The 19,271-nt window shown below is 52.3% G+C and overlaps 1 protein-coding gene across 2 annotated transcripts in view; it reads right to left on the reverse strand.

Moving 5' to 3' along the window:
* KIF6 (kinesin family member 6) overlaps window positions 1–19,271 on the reverse strand; it is a 192,684-nt gene that overhangs the window by 167,730 nt on the left and 5,683 nt on the right. For both annotated transcript variants that reach the window (XM_077282021.1, XM_077282020.1), the window contains exon 3: window positions 17,505–17,579. In XM_077282021.1, coding sequence (XP_077138136.1) covers window positions 17,505–17,579 — 75 coding nt within the window. The remainder of the gene's footprint in view (window positions 1–17,504; window positions 17,580–19,271) is intronic.

Genomic DNA, 19,271 nt, shown 5'->3' on the forward strand with positions numbered 1-19,271 from the left:
CAGGACGGAATGGGTGGAGTGCTTGTACGTGGTCCTCACTGTCACACTCCATGCACTTAATTGTAGTTTTACAGTCTTTAGCAAGGTGTTCAGTAGAAGCACAACATCTGTAGCATACCCCGAACCTCTTTAGAAGCTCCTTGCGTTCCTGGAGCGGTTTCTTCCTGAAGCCGATGCACTTTTTTAAGGGATGTGGCTTCTTGTGGATGGGACATTCACGATTTGGGTTCTCTATCTTTTCACCTTTGTTACTCTTGTCTGGGGCTGGTGTTGGTAAGGGAAGAATATCCGTCTTCTTCACTGACACTGGACCTCTGCGGTTTCTGTCGTTCGAGCGTGCGCTGACGTATTTAGAAGGAGGTGAAGCTGGGCCACTGGATTCTTGGTAGGAAAAGCTTGGGTCGTTCTTGCGCTCTGCCACATCTTTTATAAACTCACAGAAGTAGGAGAACGGAGGAAATGACACTTGATGGTCTTTCTTGTATTTTGACCCTAGTGTAGTCCACTTTTCTTGTACGTTGTACGGTAGCTTGGAGATAATGGGATTTACTCCACGAGCAGTGTCCAGATAGCTGAGGCCAGGTAGGTGGGTGTCTGCCTTGGCCAGATGGAGCTCTAACAGCAAGTCACTGAGCTCCAGGAACTTTGAACTGTCTTTGCTTGATATCTTTGGAAAACTCTGTAGACGCTTGAACAGTGCATCCTCTATGGCTTCTGGACTGCCAAAGTTTTTCTCTAGTCTTTCCCATGCAGCCATGAGACCAGCCATTGGATTACTGGTATGTACAGACCTGAGTCTCTTGACACGCTCTGTGGATTGTGGTCCTAGCCATCTGATTAGCAGGTCCAGCTCTTCGGCAGCAGTGATGCCAAGGTCACTAGTTACGGTTCTAAAGGCATTTTTCCAACCTCTGTAATTTTCAGGTTGGTCGTCAAACCTTGTGAGACCGGTTTTAGTAAGTTCGCGGCGAATCATGTACCTTGCGAAGTCGGACATGTCTGTTCTTTCTGACTTAGGATGCACGAATGTGGGCTGAGCGGTGTTGTACATAGGAGTGGAGACGTCTTGGCCTTGAAATGTGGGTAAGTATGGAGTGGCATATGCATTTAGTCCAGCAACCGGTTTGGTGGGTATAGTCTCTGCTACATGCGGAGCTGGTACTGTGCGGTTGTCGAGAGTATAATGACCTGCCGGTATATTGGGTTGCGTGTAGATAATAGCCTGTGGAGTTTGATGAGATGCATGGTCTTGGCGCATACTGGAATACGAAGGAAGTTCAAGTTTGGGAGCATTGTACTGACCTTGAGTGTAGGGTTCTGTAAGTGGATCGGCATCCTGGTGTCCTGGAGAAGCATGAACGCCATCAGAAGTGTTAGTGATGATCTGCGGTTCGCCATTTTGGCTTAGCACGTAGTCTCTTGTGCGTTCAATAGGGTCCTCCGCCTCCACTTCACACAAACTGATGCTGTCTCTTTGACTCCCACTGATAGCTCGCTCCAGGATCCTTAACTCCGCCATGGCTGTTGCGTGCTCACATTCCTTCTCCAGAGCTTCCTTGCGTGCTGCATCCGCATCCATTTCTGCTCTCTTTTGTGCTGTGGCTGCCTCCATTTCTGCTCTCTTTTGTGCTGTGGCTGCCTCCATTTCTGCTCTCCTTTGCGCAAAGGTTGCTTGTATCTTAGACGTTTCTGCCTTAGCACGTGCCCTTATAAGCTGCTGGCTGAGAGTGGAATATTTTGATGAACTTGACCTAGATGAGCGTTTTGAGTGCTTAGACGATTTGGATGAGCGAGATGATGCATCTGGTGTCCGTGCAATTTTAGCCTCTATCTTGGTTTTAATGTCACGTACGGTGCAGTCCCTTTCAGAATTAAGCTGCTGGAAACTTTGCAATTCTTTTAAAGTCTCTGGCAGATTCAGTTTTTTCAGGAGAATAATGTATTGGTCAGTCTTCTCCATATACCTTTGGTATGCTGTGCATAATTGTTCTAGGGCTCCCTCAAGTGGTAACTCATGAGAAGCAGGCCTTGATACAGTGTCTATGTGACTCAGCACTTTCTCCCACAGTGAAGACACATCACTATATACAACACATTTTTCAGTCTCTAAATTCTCCATGACTTTCCATGTAGGTTTAACTGTACGTTTTCCTCTTTCACTAGCTGGTCGATGGGGATCTAGGTCTCTGTCCTGTGTTTGTAAGTCTGGTAGGGACATTGTATTCCTTGCTTCAGACATGATTTGCTTGCAGGCAGGAAGAGTGGATGATGAGGGTTATACTTCTCACTGTTTATCTGCAGTGTGTGCTTCTATGCACGCTGGGGCCTGGCTGGGAACTGGGTTACTGTGTATCTGGGAAATGTCCTTTTCCACTGAGGTTCAGCACAGACCTTGAGTTACTGTCTCTGAAGGCAGGCTATTCCTTTTTACTTTTCTGACTCATGGGTATGTAGAACGCAGTGGTGCCTGGATAGGCCAATTCTTTTGGGCGCTTCCGTATTGACCTGTACTCACGTTCATACCGATTTATCAGATAGCTTAACTCAGCCACGTTCTCATGTAAGAAGACTCCAGGAAAAGAGGATTGCTTTAACTGAAATTCTTGTATTATGATGAAAGCAGCAGGTAAAAAGGAATATTCAACAGAGGACATGTAATAGGATGCATAGAGATATGGGGATGATGACAAAATGGAGAATAAGGGCGTGAACAAACATACATCACAGGACTACAGTGAGAGAGTTGGGACAAAATACAGGGAAAAGCAAACTTCTGCCTAGAAAGAAGGATAAAACACAAACAATGCAAACATTGAATGATTTCCCAAGTCGTGGGACATGACACACATTGTATAAATTATATACATTTATTTGCATTTTGCAGTGAGAAATAAGTATTTGATCCCTCTGGCAAACAAGACTTAATACTTGGTGGCAAAACCCTTGTTGGCAAGCACAGCAGTCAGATGTTTTTTGTAGTTAATGATGAGGTTTGCGCACATGTCAGGAGGAATTTTGCGCCACTCCTCTTTGCAGATCATCTCTGAATTATTAAGATTTTGAGGCTGCCGCTTGGCAACTCGGAGCTTCAACTCCCTCCATACGTTTTCTATGGGATTAAGGTCTAAAGACTGGCTAGGCCACTCCATGACCTTAATGTGCTTCTTTTTGAGCCACTCCTTTGTTGCCTTGGCTGTTTTGGGTCATTGTCTTGCTGGAAGACCCAGCCATGACCCATTTTTAATGTCCTGGCGGCGGGAAGGAGGTTGTCACTCAGGATTTTACGGTACATGGCTCCATTCATTCTCCTATTGATGCGGTGAAGTTGTCCTGTGCCCTTAGCAGAAACACCCCAAAACATGTTTCGACCTCCATGCTTGACAGTGGGGATGGTGTTATTTGAGTCATAGGCAGCATTTCTCTCCAAACATGGCAAGTTGAGTTAATGCCAAAGACTTCAATTTTTGTCTCATTTGACCACAGCACCTTCTCCCAATCACTCACAGAATCATCCAGGTGTTCATTGGTAAACTTCAGACGGGCCTGCACATGCGCCTTCTTAAGCATGGGGACCTTGCGGGCACTGCAAGATTTTATATCTTTATGGTGTAATGTGTTACTAATGGTTTTGTTGGTGACTGTGGTCCCAGCTGCCTTGAGATCATTAACAAGTTCCCCCCGTGTAGTTGTAGGCTGATCTGTCACCTTCCTCATGATCAAAGATACCCCACCAGGTGAGATTTTGCATGGTGCCCCAGATCGATGTCGATTGACATTCATTTTGTATTTCTTCCATTTTCTTACTATTGCACCAACAGTTGTCTCCTTCTCACCCAGCATCTTACTTATGGTTTTGTACCACATTCCAGCTTTGTGCAGGTCTATGATCTTGCCCCTGACATCCTTACAAAGCTCTTTGTTCTTGCCCATGTTGTAGAGGTTTGAGTCTGACTGATTAATTGTCTGTGGACAGGAGTGTTTTTATAAACGTGACTATGTAAGACAGCTGTCTGTAATGCAGGTAACAAGTTGATTAGGAGAGTCTAACTGATCTGTGGGAGCCAGAACTCTTAATGGTTGGTAGGGGATCAAATACTTATTTCTCACTGCAAAATGCAAATAAATGTATAGAATTTATAAAATGTGATTTTCTGGATTTTATTTTTGATATTCGATCTCTCAATGTTAAAATTAACCTATCCTTAAAATTATAGACTGTTCATGTCTTTGTCAGTGGGCAAACGTATAAAATCAGCAAGGAATCAAATACTTATTTTCCTCACTGTATGTATAAACAGACACATTATATATAGCAATTATCACAAGGCTGAAATCAGCAGCAGACAGCAGCTCCGCTACAATATAAGGCAAGAGACAGCAGCTCCGATGCGGCACTGACCAGAGGGTCCGGAGGCACCAAGCGCCCGGTCAGTGCGACGGCCCCCCAGCGCCCAGTCAGTGTTGCGGCCCCCAGCGCCCGGTCAGTGCCGCGGCCCCCCCAGCGCCCGGTCAGTGCCGCGGCCCCCCCAGCGCCCGGTCAGTGCCGCGGCCCCCCAGCGTCCGGTCAGTGCCACGGCCCCCCAGCGCGCGGTCAGTGCCGCGGCCCCCCAGCGCGCAGTCAGTGCCGCGGCCCCCCAGCGCGCAGTCAGTGCCGCGGCCCCCCCAGCGCCCGTCTATCCTGCTAATGAGACGCAACTACGTGTTCTGAAAGTAGATGAAAAGGTAAAGACCTCAACTTTGGCTAGAAAAAAAAAGGATTCAGACTTGAGATGCTGCGTTACTGAATAAACCTTGACATTTTGAACCCGCAAATTATTATCTGAAAATTCCTTGTGAAAAACATGAAAGAAAACAAGTAAATCGCAAGTGAAAATGGTGTTAAGATTAAACACACCGAGGAGAGACAGAAGAAAAGTCAGGCACCAGAAGCAGAAGGCCGCACGTGTCCCGGGCGAGGGGCTCACAATCCAGAATGGAAATTTCCAGCAATTTATTCCCATAAGTGAGTAAATGGGGGTCTTTCAAATCTCATTTACGTATAAAGGAAAAATCTGCTTGAAAATCAGAGGTCTCTGTGGATTTACCGATCTGTAGCATCACGGTGTGTATTTCATCATACACAACGCAGAAGACGGAATCAGGGCAAAATCTGCACCATAAAAGTTCTGCCACATCTTAATGTAGCGTAAGACCCCTTTAGACATTAGATGAAAGGCAGACAAACGTGCCGATTAATGAGGGGCCAATCAACCATCGGACATGCATGGGGGTCTTCAGACTTTCTTTGACAGAGGATGACCTGGTGGGAGTTTCAGGGACTGTGGATGTACGCCTCTTCCAGGGGTCTCCAACAGCAACTCGCTGAGATAAATGTGTGAATGCCAGGCCGAGCTGTCCTTTCGTGTCTATGAAGGAGTCCGGATAGATCCCATAGGCCAGCTTATCGGGACTTTCCCCATGTGCTGCAGAGATAATCGGCAGCGGTGAAAAGGGTGGCAATGGTGCAGTAGGAAAGGTCTCGTGGGTGAGTCCTTTATTGATTTCTGGTGAGACACGGGGGTCTGCTAGCAGAAGCCGCATGGACCAGGTGCCGTGGCACCGAATGCCCGCTCTCCTTTTAAAAGTGGGCATAGCTCTACTCAGACCACACAGGGTGAGGGTAAACAGTGTGACAATGCTTTATTGAACCACAAAACAGGCAGATAACACATAGAACAGTCCCAGCACAGTACCCAAGATGGTGCACATTACAGAGTCTCACCCTTCTGCTGACCCGCCGGGATAATGGAAGAGGTTACTTCAGAGCTCCCAGGGTCGGATACCCCACTTGTGGCAAGCACACAGAGAGGAGGTAACGACAAGCGTAGGAAGCTGACAGTCCATTCAGGTACAAGGCCTGTTGACCCAAGGGTCACAAGCTGGCTTCTCCGAACATCTCCATGGAGCCAGGTGACCGGCGGGTCCCATTCCTGGCTTTCTCAAAACATATCCATGGATTTGCTTTGGTCAATGGAGCAGACCTTTAGTCTTCTGGCCGGGGGCCAAGGTCCCCTAAGCTGCCATCCTGTAGAATGATAAATCTGTGTCCCTCGAGATGGAGCCATGATGTATTGGCTGCTGCCCTGTAGAGACTCTCTTGATGTCTGTCTCTCTTTTACAGAGCCATATAACCTCTTTTTATGGTTAACAAGTGCCCTTCATTCAGTATTTACAGGTAATGCTGATAAGACAAACTCGCATTGTGCGATTATGGAATCTCTTTGCATAGATTTTCCTCCTCTGTTTTGAATGCCAACAAAATGGCTGGCCTGGACAATGTGTAATTAACATATCAGCAAACATCACTAGTCATCAAGGATAAGAGCACAGTATGTTACATCAAATGTCAACTTACAAGTCAATATTCCGGGCTTACACAAGCAAAAGTCTGGTTTCTTGAACAACCAGAAATAAGTGCTTAAATTCAAAAGTCAACATATAGATAACAGTCTATTCTTCCAGGCTTGCAAAAAATAGACATCTGGTTAATTAAGATACAATGCCGTGTCCTCACAATTTCCTACTATGGGTGCAATCTTCATCTTTAGGCGGACACAGCCCCCTTCTGCATCAGGACGTAAGTGATCTTGTTTACACCCACTGAGACATGTCCACTGTTGGGGAGAGTCGGGCACCAGGTGTGATTAGCAGGTGTCGAGGACCCATCCTACTCATTAGAACAGGACATATGGATGATAACTACCAATTACGTCCTGGCTGGTGGGTGAAGACGCGAAATCCTGGGACCGCTCACTTTCCAATGCGGTGTCGAACCACTCGTTTAAGGCTCCTGATCTCAGGTGACTAAAACGTAGTTTCCCATATTGATTTACATCCAATGACAGCAGCTCCGGAGTGTAACGGATCAGCTATACCGGGACGACACTACATCACCGAGGCTGCCCAGCAGAGCTAGTTGTGCACAGATTCCCGGCCAGTGATGGAAATTTGGGATCTGAAGTCAGAGGTAACAGGAAACCAGCAGAATTACGAGAAAAAGAAAATGTGAGGAAAGAAGGCGGCTTTCTGAGAGCGATGGTCCCGTCTTCCCTCCGCTCACGAGACAACGAGGAACAGTAATGCAGCCAGCCGGGGAACCACCTGGTCTGAATTTAGGGCTGTGCTGCGATGCATTACCGTCCTGGACCCTTATATTCCAACATAAAAAATAATTGCGCCTTTTGTGTGGAGACGCTCCTCGAAGTTGGTCCAAGACACCGGCGTCAGAGAAGCTGCTGTGACAATGGTTGAACGCGCGCAGATTGTTTGGATCACGGAAACTTTCCATCTGTGACCGCCAGAGCCGAGATCCAAAAGCCGGGAGTCGTGCAAAGTCTCCCTCCATTACCCAGCATCATTAGACAGGAGAAATATGCCGGACCCCGACTAATAAAAAAGAAGAAAAGAAAGGCGAGAAAACACTGACAGATCTGTGGCAGCCGACAACGCAGGGCAGCGCACCAAAGAATCCGCGCACGCGGGCCAGCGCTCCGCACATGAAGCGCGGCACATTCACAGATATTAATAGGAAAAGCTCCGAAGACGTCCGGTTTCCGGGATTTAGTGGGGACGTGCGGGGGATTTGCAGCACGGAGGCTGTATAAATAGGGCCGCGTCACAAGTGGAAATTCTCCGGCATTATTTATACAGAGGAGCTGTGGATATAATGAATCATCCCGCTGTAGCATCCACGTTACCACGGGGCGTGCTGACCCGATTAACCCATTACTGCCGCGGCCCAGGCAGAAGGATGACCCGAGGATCAGTGGTAACCACTTAGGTGCTGGGACGGCATCATCGCTCTCTAGATGATTGACACTGCTGAACTGAAAGGTCTAAAACATCTCTGCTTGCTGTCACTGAATGGAAACATTAATTACATCCAGAGGAAGAAAACTGATCGAAAACTTCTGACAGCTGAGGGTTTGTTACATTGACATGTAATTAAGTAATCTTAGGAGCTGAGCACATCCGCAGCACAAATCTCTCTATGGTCAGAGACCGGTTCATCCCCGACGGCTCCTGCCTGGATCATTTACAATATGATTGGCAGCTAAAGGCAATGACAATCAACACGCCAGCCTGGGCCACCAGCAGACGGATCTAATGGGGGCCAAGGGCAATGACCGTCAACACGCCAGCCTGGGCCACCAGCAGACGGATCTAATGGGGGCCAAGGGCAATTACCGTCAACATGCTAGCCTGGGCCACCAGCAGACGGATCTAATGAGGGCCAAGGGCAATGACCATCAACACGCCAGCCTGGGCCACCAGCAGACGGATCTAATGGGGGCCAAGGGCAATGACCGTCAACACGCCAGCCTGGGCCACCAGCAGACGGATCTAATGGGGTCCAAGGGCAATGACCTTCAACACGCCAGCCTGGGCCACCAGCAGACGGATCTAATGAGGGCCAAGGGCAATGACCATCAACACGCCAGCCTGGGCCACCAGCAGACGGATCTAATGGGGTCCAAGGGCAAGGACCTTCAACACGCCAGCCTGGGCCACCAGCAGACGGATCTAATGAGGGCCAAGGGCAATGACCATCAACACGTCAGCCTGGGCCACCAGCAGACGGATCTAATGGGGTCCAAGGGCAATGACCATCAACACGCCAGCCTGGGCCACCAGCAGACGGATCTAATGGGGGCCAACGGCAATGACCATCAACACGCCAGCCTGGGCCACCAGCAGACGGATCTAATGGGGGCCAAGGGCAATGACCGTCAACACGCCAGCCTGGGCCACCAGCAGACGGATCTAATGAGGGCCAAGGGCAATGACCGTCAACACGCCAGCATGGGCCACCAGCAGACGGATCTAATGAGGGCCAAGGGCAATGACCGTCAACACGCCAGCATGGGCCACCAGCAGACGGATCTAATGGGGTCCAAGGGCAATGACCATCAACACGCCAGCCTGGGCCACCAGCAGACGGATCTAATGGGGTCCAAGGGCAATGACCATCAACACGCCAGCCTGGGCCGCCCGCAGACGGATCTTTGGCCCGCTCTCTTTACGGCGATATTATTTTGGGGGCATCTATAGTTATGGCTTTAGTATCTCTATATCTGAGCACGTTGGGTGTCGTAGCGGGCACAGTACTAGGAACAACAGCAAGTGGAAAATATCGGGGCGCCAGGATGGGTAACCTTACGCAATTAGGTTAGAAGGACGGTGGGACAAAAAGCAGAATCTAAACTTTCTAGACAGGAACGACTGACTGGAGGAAGTGTCCTGGCGGTCTGGGCTGGATGGAGAAGATAAAGAAAGAGAACAACCAACATGTCACTGCAGAGCGACCTGCTGATGATCGGAGATTGATAATCTCACAGGTACAATCTGTGTAGGGAGGGGGGAATCTTAAACACAATCCTACCCCCCTACAGAACCAAATCGTTGCCAATTAGATGTCAAGAACCTATCATAACAGTAGACCTCCTCCTCTGGAAGGTTCCCTACCCCTTCTCCATATTATAAGTATGCCTTTAAGAGCAGATTTTCTGCTTCCAATCTTAGCATTATGTGACCTCAAAAAATAAGACGTCTTCATCCCCGCGCCTCTGCAGTGCAGCCAGTGAGGATAAGAGGCCAAAGACATTGTGTCCTGGCGAGTGGCTGGTTACACGGCAGCTGGGGTGTGTCATGACACAGCTGTGTGCACAGCGCACAAGGAAGGACCAGAGCGCCGCACGGATGTCAGCGCAGGCCGGGAACCAGGGACCTCCACAGTGTGGGCTGATGGGACACGGAGATCGCCACGCAGTGGTGACGGGACACGGGGATCACCACGCGGTGGTGATGGGACACAGGGATCACCATGCGGGGGTGATGGGACACAGGGATCACCATGCGGGGGTGATGGGACACAGATCACCATGCGGGGGTGACGGGACACGTAGATGATGTGGGGGTGATGTGACACTTAGATCACAATTGGGGGGTGATGGGATACGGAGATCACCATACGGAGGTGACGGGACACGGAGATCACCATTGGGGGGTGATGGGACACGGAGATCACCATACGGAGGTGACGGGACACAGGGATCACCATTATGGGGTGATGGGACACAGATCACCATGCTGGGGTGATGGGACACAGAGATGATGTGGGGGTGATGGGACACGGAGATCACCATACGGAGGTGACGGGACACAGGGATCACCATTATGGGGTGATGGGACACAGGGATCGCCACGCAGGGAAATCACACTAAGGGCAGAAGCTGCTGCGCCAGGGAGGCCGTGTCCCACATGGTGCGGCTGCAACTCCTCCATGTTCAGAGGTTTAAAGATGGCAGCAACAATGAGGCAGCTTATCGAAAGGCTCAAGAGCGGCGTCACGATGTCATATCTACAAAAACAGACAAAGCCTCTGTGCGCCATCATCTCCATGTTGGTCTGTAGACTTAAAAGTGCGCCCAGATCCGCAGGTGTCACTAGGGGTCCACCATACGTCACATACATTGGCAGCTTCCAGTTCTGCCCGTAGAGAATGGAGAGCTGCACCCCGACGATGAGGAGGAGCGTGGTAACCCGGACATGATGGCCGACACCCTGCACCCCCAATCTTCAGGAAAGCAACGCTCCATGCTTCCATAAATCCTCAGCTTCAGGACACCAATGATTCACATTTCACAAATGCTCCGATTCTGGCCACTCAGCGCAGGATCTGATCCAAGAATCGGGGTCACAGAGAACAGAAAACAAGGTTCTGTTATGGAAAACAGTAACTCCGCTCCTTGCACAAGACTTGAATCCTGTCCTGGACGGACAAGATCAGCTAACCGCCCTGAACCAAACACCAGGGGGGCCGCCGCTGGAGGGGCACGACCTGCAGCCCCAGATAATTCCAGCTGGGGGCACTCTCACACCGGACCCTTTACTGAGCTGATAGTTCATAGCCGTCATCAGAGGAGATGGCCGAGGTCAGGGGTCGGCAGCCCATGGTACTCCAGCCGGGGTGGAACTACAACTCCCAAAATGCTTGGAGCTGTAGTTTCACGATAGAAGAAGTGCTGCAGGCTGCTGATCTCGGAGTGTAATAACTTCCCTGAGTGGAGGGGACGTGTCCATAATAACAGGGTCTGTACCACAGGACTGGCGTATAGCAAATGTGGTGCCAATATTCAAAAAGGGGACAAAAACTGAACTCGGAAATTATAGGCCAGTAAGCTTAACCTCTACTGTGGGTAAAATCCTGGAGGGCATTCTAAGGGATGCTATACTGGAGTATCTGAAGAGGAATAACCTCATGACCCAGTATCAGCACGGGTTTACTAGGGACCGATCATGTCAGACTAATCTGATCAGCTTCTATGAAGAGGCAAGTTCCGGACTGGACCAAGGGAACCCAGTAGATGTAGTGTATATGGACTTTTCCAAAGCTTTTCATACGATGCCACACAAAAGGTTGTTACATAAAATGAGAATAATGGGGATAGGGGAAAATATGTGCAAGTGGGTTGAGAGCTGGCTCAGGGATAGGAAACAAAGGGTGGTTATTAATGGAGCACACTTGGACTGGGTTGCGGTTAGCAGTGGGGTACCACAGGGGTCAGTATTGGGCCCTCTTCTTTTTAACATATTTATTAATGACCTTGTAGGGGGCATTCAGAGTAGAATTTCAATATTTGCAGATGACACTAAACTCTGCAGGGTAATCAATACAGAGGAGGACAATTTTATATTACAGGATGATTTGTGTAAACTAGAAGCTTGGGCTGATAAATGGCAAATGAGCTTTAATGGGGATAAATGTAAGGTCATGCACTTGGGTAGAAGTAATAAGATGTATAACTATGTGCTTAATTCTAAAACTCTGGGCAAAACCGTCAATGAAAAAGACCTGGGTGTATGGGTGGATGACAAACTCATATTCAGTGGCCAGTGTCAGGCAGCTGCTACAAAGGCAAATAAAATAATGGGATGCATTAAAAGAGGCATAGATGTTCATGAGGAGAACATAATTTTACCTCTATACAAGTCACTAGTGCGACCACACTTAGAATACTGTGCACAGTTCTGGTCTCCGGTGTATAAGAAAGACATAGCTGAACTGGAGCGGGTGCAGAGAAGAGCGACCAAGGTTATTAGAGGACTGGGGGGTCTGCAATACCAAGATAGGTTATTACACTTGGGGCTATTTAGTTTGGAAAAACGAAGACTAAGGGGTGATCTTATGTTAATGTATAAATATATGAGGGGACAGTACAAAGACCTTTCTGCTGATCTTTTTAATCATAGACCTGAGACAGGGACAAGGGGGCATCCTCTACGTCTGGAGGAAAGAAGGTTTAAGCATAATAACAGACGCGGGTTCTTTACTGTAAGAGCAGTGAGACTATGGAACTCTCTGCCGCATGATGTTGTAATGAGTGATTCATTACTTACATTTAAGAGGGGACTGGATACCTTTCTGGAAAAGTATAATGTTACAGGGTATATACACTAGATTCCTTGATAGGGCGTTGATCCAGGGAACTAGTCTGATTGCCGTATGTGGAGTCGGGAAGGAATTTTTTTCCCCATGGTGGAGCTTCCTGTTTGCCACATGGGTTTTTTTTGCCTTCCACTGGATCAACATGTTAGGGCATGTTAGGTTAGGCTATGGGTTGGACTAGATGGACTTAAAGTCTTCCTTCAATCTTAATAACTATGTAACTATGTGTCCAGGTGACGGGGTCTCTAGACCCACCTGGAGAATTCAACTACTGATGAGTCAAACACGCACCGGCTGCGGCTCTCTGGCAGAAGACGGCTGCGGCTCTCTGGCAGAAGACGGCTGCGGCTCTCTGGCAGAAGACGGCTGCGGCTCTCTGGCAGAAGACGGCTGCGGCTCTCTGGCAGAAGACGGCTGCGGCTCTCTGGCAGAAGACGGCTGCGGCTCTCTGGCAGAAGACGGCTGCGGCTCTCTGGCAGAAGACGGCTGCGGCTCTCTGGCAGAAGACGGCTGCGGCTCTCTGGCAGAAGACGGCTGCGGCTCTCTGGCAGAAGACGGCTGCGGCTCTCTGGCAGAAGACGGCTGCGGCTCTCTGGCAGAAGACGGCTGCGGCTCTCTGGCAGAAGACGGCTGCGGCTCTCTGGCAGAAGACGGCTGCGGCTCTCTGGCAGAAGACGGCTGCGGCTCTCTGGCAGAAGACGGCTGCGGCTCTCTGGCAGAAGACGGCTGCGGCTCTCTGGCAGAAGACGGCTGCGGCTCTCTGGCAGAAGACGGCTGCGGCTCTCTGGCAGAAGACGGCTGCGGCTCTCTGGCAGAAGACGGCTGCGGCTCTCTGGCAGAAGACGGCTGCGGCTCTCTGGCAGAAGACGGCTGCGGCTCTCTGGCAGAAGACGGCTGCGGCTCTCTGGCAGAAGACGGCTGCGGCTCTCTGGCAGAAGACGGCTGCGGCTCTCTGGCAGAAGACGGCTGCGGCTCTCTGGCAGAAGACGGCTGCGGCTCTCTGGCAGAAGACGGCTGCGGCTCTCTGGCAGAAGACGGCTGCGGCTCTCTGGCAGAAGACGGCTGCGGCTCTCTGGCAGAAGACGGCTGCGGCTCTCTGGCAGAAGACGGCTGCGGCTCTCTGGCAGAAGACGGCTGCGGCTCTCTGGCAGAAGACGGCTGCGGCTCTCTGGCAGAAGACGGCTGCGGCTCTCTGGCAGAAGACGGCTGCGGCTCTCTGGCAGAAGACGGCTGCGGCTCTCTGGCAGAAGACGGCTGCGGCTCTCTGGCAGAAGACGGCTGCGGCTCTCTGGCAGAAGACGGCTGCGGCTCTCTGGCAGAAGACGGCTGCGGCTCTCTGGCAGAAGACGGCTGCGGCTCTCTGGCAGAAGACGGCTGCGGCTCTCTGGCAGAAGACGGCTGCGGCTCTCTGGCAGAAGACGGCTGCGGCTCTCTGGCAGAAGACGGCTGCGGCTCTCTGGCAGAAGACGGCTGCGGCTCTCTGGCAGAAGACGGCTGCGGCTCTCTGGCAGAAGACGGCTGCGGCTCTCTGGCAGAAGACGGCTGCGGCTCTCTGGCAGAAGACGGCTGCGGCTCTCTGGCAGAAGACGGCTGCGGCTCTCTGGCAGAAGACGGCTGCGGCTCTCTGGCAGAAGACGGCTGCGGCTCTCTGGCAGAAGACGGCTGCGGCTCTCTGGCAGAAGACGGCTGCGGCTCTCTGGCAGAAGACGGCTGCGGCTCTCTGGCAGAAGACGGCTGCGGCTCTCTGGCAGAAGACGGCTGCGGCTCTCTGGCAGAAGACGGCTGCGGCTCTCTGGCAGAAGACGGCTGCGGCTCTCTGGCAGAAGACGGCTGCGGCTCTCTGGCAGAAGACGGCTGCGGCTCTCTGGCAGAAGACGGCTGCGGCTCTCTGGCAGAAGACGGCTGCGGCTCTCTGGCAGAAGACGGCTGCGGCTCTCTGGCAGAAGACGGCTGCGGCTCTCTGGCAGAAGACGGCTGCGGCTCTCTGGCAGAAGACGGCTGCGGCTCTCTGGCAGAAGACGGCTGCGGCTCTCTGGCAGAAGACGGCTGCGGCTCTCTGGCAGAAGACGGCTGCGGCTCTCTGGCAGAAGACGGCTGCGGCTCTCTGGCAGAAGACGGCTGCGGCTCTCTGGCAGAAGACGGCTGCGGCTCTCTGGCAGAAGACGGCTGCGGCTCTCTGGCAGAAGACGGCTGCGGCTCTCTGGCAGAAGACGGCTGCGGCTCTCTGGCAGAAGACGGCTGCGGCTCTCTGGCAGAAGACGGCTGCGGCTCTCTGGCAGAAGACGGCTGCGGCTCTCTGGCAGAAGACGGCTGCGGCTCTCTGGCAGAAGACGGCTGCGGCTCTCTGGCAGAAGACGGCTGCGGCTCTCTGGCAGAAGACGGCTGCGGCTCTCTGGCAGAAGACGGCTGCGGCTCTCTGGCAGAAGACGGCTGCGGCTCTCTGGCAGAAGACGGCTGCGGCTCTCTGGCAGAAGACGGCTGCGGCTCTCTGGCAGAAGACGGCTGCGGCTCTCTGGCAGAAGACGGCTGCGGCTCTCTGGCAGAAGACGGCTGCGGCTCTCTGGCAGAAGACGGCTGCGGCTCTCTGGCAGAAGACGGCTGCGGCTCTCTGGCAGAAGACGGCTGCGGCTCTCTGGCAGAAGACGGCTGCGGCTCTCTGGCAGAAGACGGCTGCGGCTCTCTGGCAGAAGACGGCTGCGGCTCTCTGGCAGAAGACGGCTGCGGCTCTCTGGCAGAAGACGGCTGCGGCTCTCTGGCAGAAGACGGCTGCGGCTCTCTGGCAGAAGACGGCTGCGGCTCTCTGGCAGAAGACGGCTGCGGCTCTCTGGCAGAAGACGGCTGCGGCTCTCTGGCAGAAGACGGCTGCGGCTCTCTGGCAGAAGACGGCTGCGGCTCTCTGGCAGAAGACGGCTGCGGCTCTCTGGCAGAAGACGGCTGCGGCTCTCTGGCAGAAGACGGCTGCGGCTCTCTGGCAGAAGACGGCTGCGGCTCTCTGGCAGAAGACGGCTGCGGCTCTCTGGCAGAAGACGGCTGCGGCTCTCTGGCAGAAGACGGCTGCGGCTCTCTGGCAGAAGACGGCTGCGGCTCTCTGGCAGAAGACGGCTGCGGCTCTCTGGCAGAAGACGGCTGCGGCTCTCTGGCAGAAGACGGCTGCGGCTCTCTGGCAGAAGACGGCTGCGGCTCTCTGGCAGAAGACGGCTGCGGCTCTCTGGCAGAAGACGGCTGCGGCTCTCTGGCAGAAGACGGCTGCGGCTCTCTGGCAGAAGACGGCTGCGGCTCTCTGGCAGAAGACGGCTGCGGCTCTCTGGCAGAAGACGGCTGCGGCTCTCTGGCAGAAGACGGCTGCGGCTCTCTGGCAGAAGACGGCTGCGGCTCTCTGGCAGAAGACGGCTGCGGCTCTCTGGCAGAAGACGGCTGCGGCTCTCTGGCAGAAGACGGCTGCGGCTCTCTGGCAGAAGACGGCTGCGGCTCTCTGGTAGAAGACGTCTGTGTCTCTCCAGCTCCTTCATTCCTGCAGCCTGGAGTCGATCGTCATCACTGCGGTCGTCTGGCACTGTCGATGTGAGAACGACGCAGCTGTTGGCAGATAAGCCCCATGTGAATGTCCTGGGCACTCGTCAGGCCTTTCATGCGGCGTACTCTCACTTTAATTGCACTTTGATCATTTTCCGCCTCTTGTTTGTCTATGGACGTACAATCCAGATGCCCCATTAAAATGTCTCCGGGCCGGTTGGCACGTGAGATTTGGCTACTCCTCACCGGCCGGGTGCTTTACATCATGTTCTTTACGTTATCTAGGACACGTTGTGATGGGCAGCGGAAACTCGCCTCGTGCCGCAGCGGCTTGTATTACTTCTAACAGGACGTGTTTGTTCTGGGTTTATAGGAACGGGAGAGCGTCCATCTAACGCCAGGATAATAGAAGACCTGTCTGTGAGATCCGCGCTGAAGGACATTCTGCAGCAAAGGGCTCACTCCTGCCCCCCAAAGAACGGAGCGGAAGCAGAGGGGTCCGACCCTGGGTCAATTAGGACTTTGGAGGAATTATCGTCCCATGTATGGGACCAATTATTGAGGGCTTATGTTCATGAAACGGAACCAACAGGAGGGTGTACCTGCCTCCATAGGAGCAGGGAACAGGAGGAACAAAATAAAGGAGCCCTCCCTTCCCTCCAGGTAATAACAGATGACACCGAAGAAGGAGCACAAAATACCCAGAGCCCAAAACCTAAACAGCAGGATATAAACAGGAAGGTAACTAGCATAGAGCCCGACACCTTAATAAAGACCGATAGCGGTCATGTGTATCTGTCATTCATCCTAAAAAATCCTTATAGCATTGAGAAAATCTTGATTGAAGAAAGTCACCAGAGCCAAGAAGCCCCCGGACAATCCTGATCCGCACAGTGCTGGATGATCGGGGCCCCGTTATTTCCAGTCTGTGGAGCAGTCACCAGAGGAGCCAGAAAGCCCCGGACAACCCTGATCCGCACAGTGCTGGATGATCGGGGCCGATGCTGGATTCTGTACGGGGCCCCGTTATTTCCAGCAGTCTGCGGAGCAGTCACCAGAGGAGCCAGGAAGCCCCCAGACAACCCTGATCCGCACAGCGCTGGATGCTTGGGGCCAATGCTGGATTCTGTACGGGGCCCCGTTATTTCCAGTCTGTGGAGCAGTCACCAGAGGAGCCAGGAACCCCGGACAATCCTGATCTGCACAGTGCTGGATGATCGGGGCCGATGCTGGATTCTGTACGGGGCCCCGCTATTTCCAGTCTGCGGCGCAGTCACCAGAGGAGCCAGGAACTCCGGACAATCCTGATCTGCACAGCGCTGGATGATCGGGACCGATGCTGGATTCTGTACGGGGCCCCGTTATTTCCAGTCTGTGGAGCAGTCACCAGAGGAGCCAGGAAGCCCCCGGACAATCCTGATCCGCACAGCGCTGGATGCTTGGGGCCGATGCTGGATTCTGTTCGGGGCCACGCTATTTCCAGTCTGCGGAGCAGTCATCTTACCTTTCTGCTACTGGTTTCGCGATACGTTCAAATATGGCTTCCTGCTTTGTTTCTTGGTCAAAAGTCTCTTGAAACCTGCAAAATATCCAAGAATTAGGATCTTTTAGCACCTCTGAGTGTGAAACAGAGCTCGATTCATAACCCCAATGTCTCTATAGAGAACCCCACAGCTCATAAACCATGCACAGAATGAAACAAAGCCCCCCAGTGTTCTGCCGCAGCGCCGGCTTATGTATTGTCAGTAAATTGATGGCTGAGATTAGTTCTGGGTAGTAAAAATCCACCAAAAAACGGATCAATGTGGCATTTATATTGTTGGAGGGCTGAGCCGCGCTGAGCCAGGTGCCCCTACTGCAGGGTGTATACAGCGTCTGACGGAGCAGGCCGAGGAAATTAAACACATGGCCGGGGGTAGAGTCCGACCACGTGCCGAAATATAAGAAGAGGGGGCGCCAGCTCAGGACATCACAAAGTCACCTAATGGAAAGTCCACAGCTCTGCGCACAAGCACTGGAGGACTGCAGGGAGGCCCAGGGAACCGCGGAGGCCGAAGCCACCCAAGGCAATGCTCGGAATTCTAAGGAGGTCAAGGGTGGTGAATAAACTCATGGACAGAGGCCTGGTGGTCTAGATGGGGTGGGGGTTGAATGCATTTATAGAGAGAAACCTGGTGGCATACGGAGGTGTATGGACTCAGAAATATTCATGATAGTCTGGGGGAAGCGAAGATATATTCATACGGAGATATCCCTGGTGGTCTAGTGTGGTGCACAGACTCACGGAGATATCCCTGGTGGTCTAGGGTGGTGCACAGACTCATGGAGATACACCTGGTGGTGTAGGCTGGTGCAAAGACACACTGAGATATTCCTGGTTTTCTAGGGTGGTGCACAGACTCATGGCCATATCCCTGGTGGTCTAGGGTGGTGCACAGACTCATGGAGCTATCCCTGGTGGTCTAGGGTGGTGCAGACTCATGGAAATACGCCTGGTGGTGTAGGCTGGTGCAAAGACACACGGAGATATCCCAGGTGGTCTAGGGTGGTGCACAGACTCATGGAGATATCCCTGGTGGTCAAGTGTGGTGCACAGACTCATGGAGATATCCCTGGTGGTGTAGGCTGGTGCAAAGACACACAGAGATATTTCTGGTGGTCTAGGGTGGTGCACAGACTCATGGAGATATCCCTGGTGGGCTAGTGTGGTGCACAGACTCATGGAGATATCCATGGTGGTGTAGTGTGGTGCATAGAACCATATAGATATCCCTGGTGGTCTAGTGTGGTGCACAGACTCATGGAGATATCCCTGGTGGTCTAGTGTGGTGCACAGACTCAAGGAGATATCCCTGGTGGTCTAGTGTGGTGCACAGACTCAAGGAGATATCCCTGGTTGGCTAGTATGGTGCACAGACTCATATAGATATCCCTGGTGGTCTAGTGTGGTGCATAGAATCATATAGATATCCATGGTGGTCTAGTGTGGTGCACAGACTCTTGGAGATATCCATGGTGGTCTAGTGTGGTGCACAGACTCATGGAGATATCCATGGTGGTGTAGTGTGGTGCATAGAACCATATAGATATCCCTGGTGGTCTAGTGTGGTGCACAGACTCATGGAGATATCCCTGGTGGTCTAGTGTGGTGCACAGACTCAAGGAGATATCCCTGGTGGTCTAGTGTGGTGCACAGACTCAAGGAGATATCCCTGGTGGGCTAGTGTGGTGCACAGACTCATATAGATATCCCTGGTGGTCTAGGATTATG

This window comes from Ranitomeya variabilis, chromosome 2 (assembly GCF_051348905.1).
Source record: "Ranitomeya variabilis isolate aRanVar5 chromosome 2, aRanVar5.hap1, whole genome shotgun sequence".
Classification (NCBI taxonomy): domain Eukaryota; kingdom Metazoa; phylum Chordata; class Amphibia; order Anura; family Dendrobatidae; genus Ranitomeya; species Ranitomeya variabilis.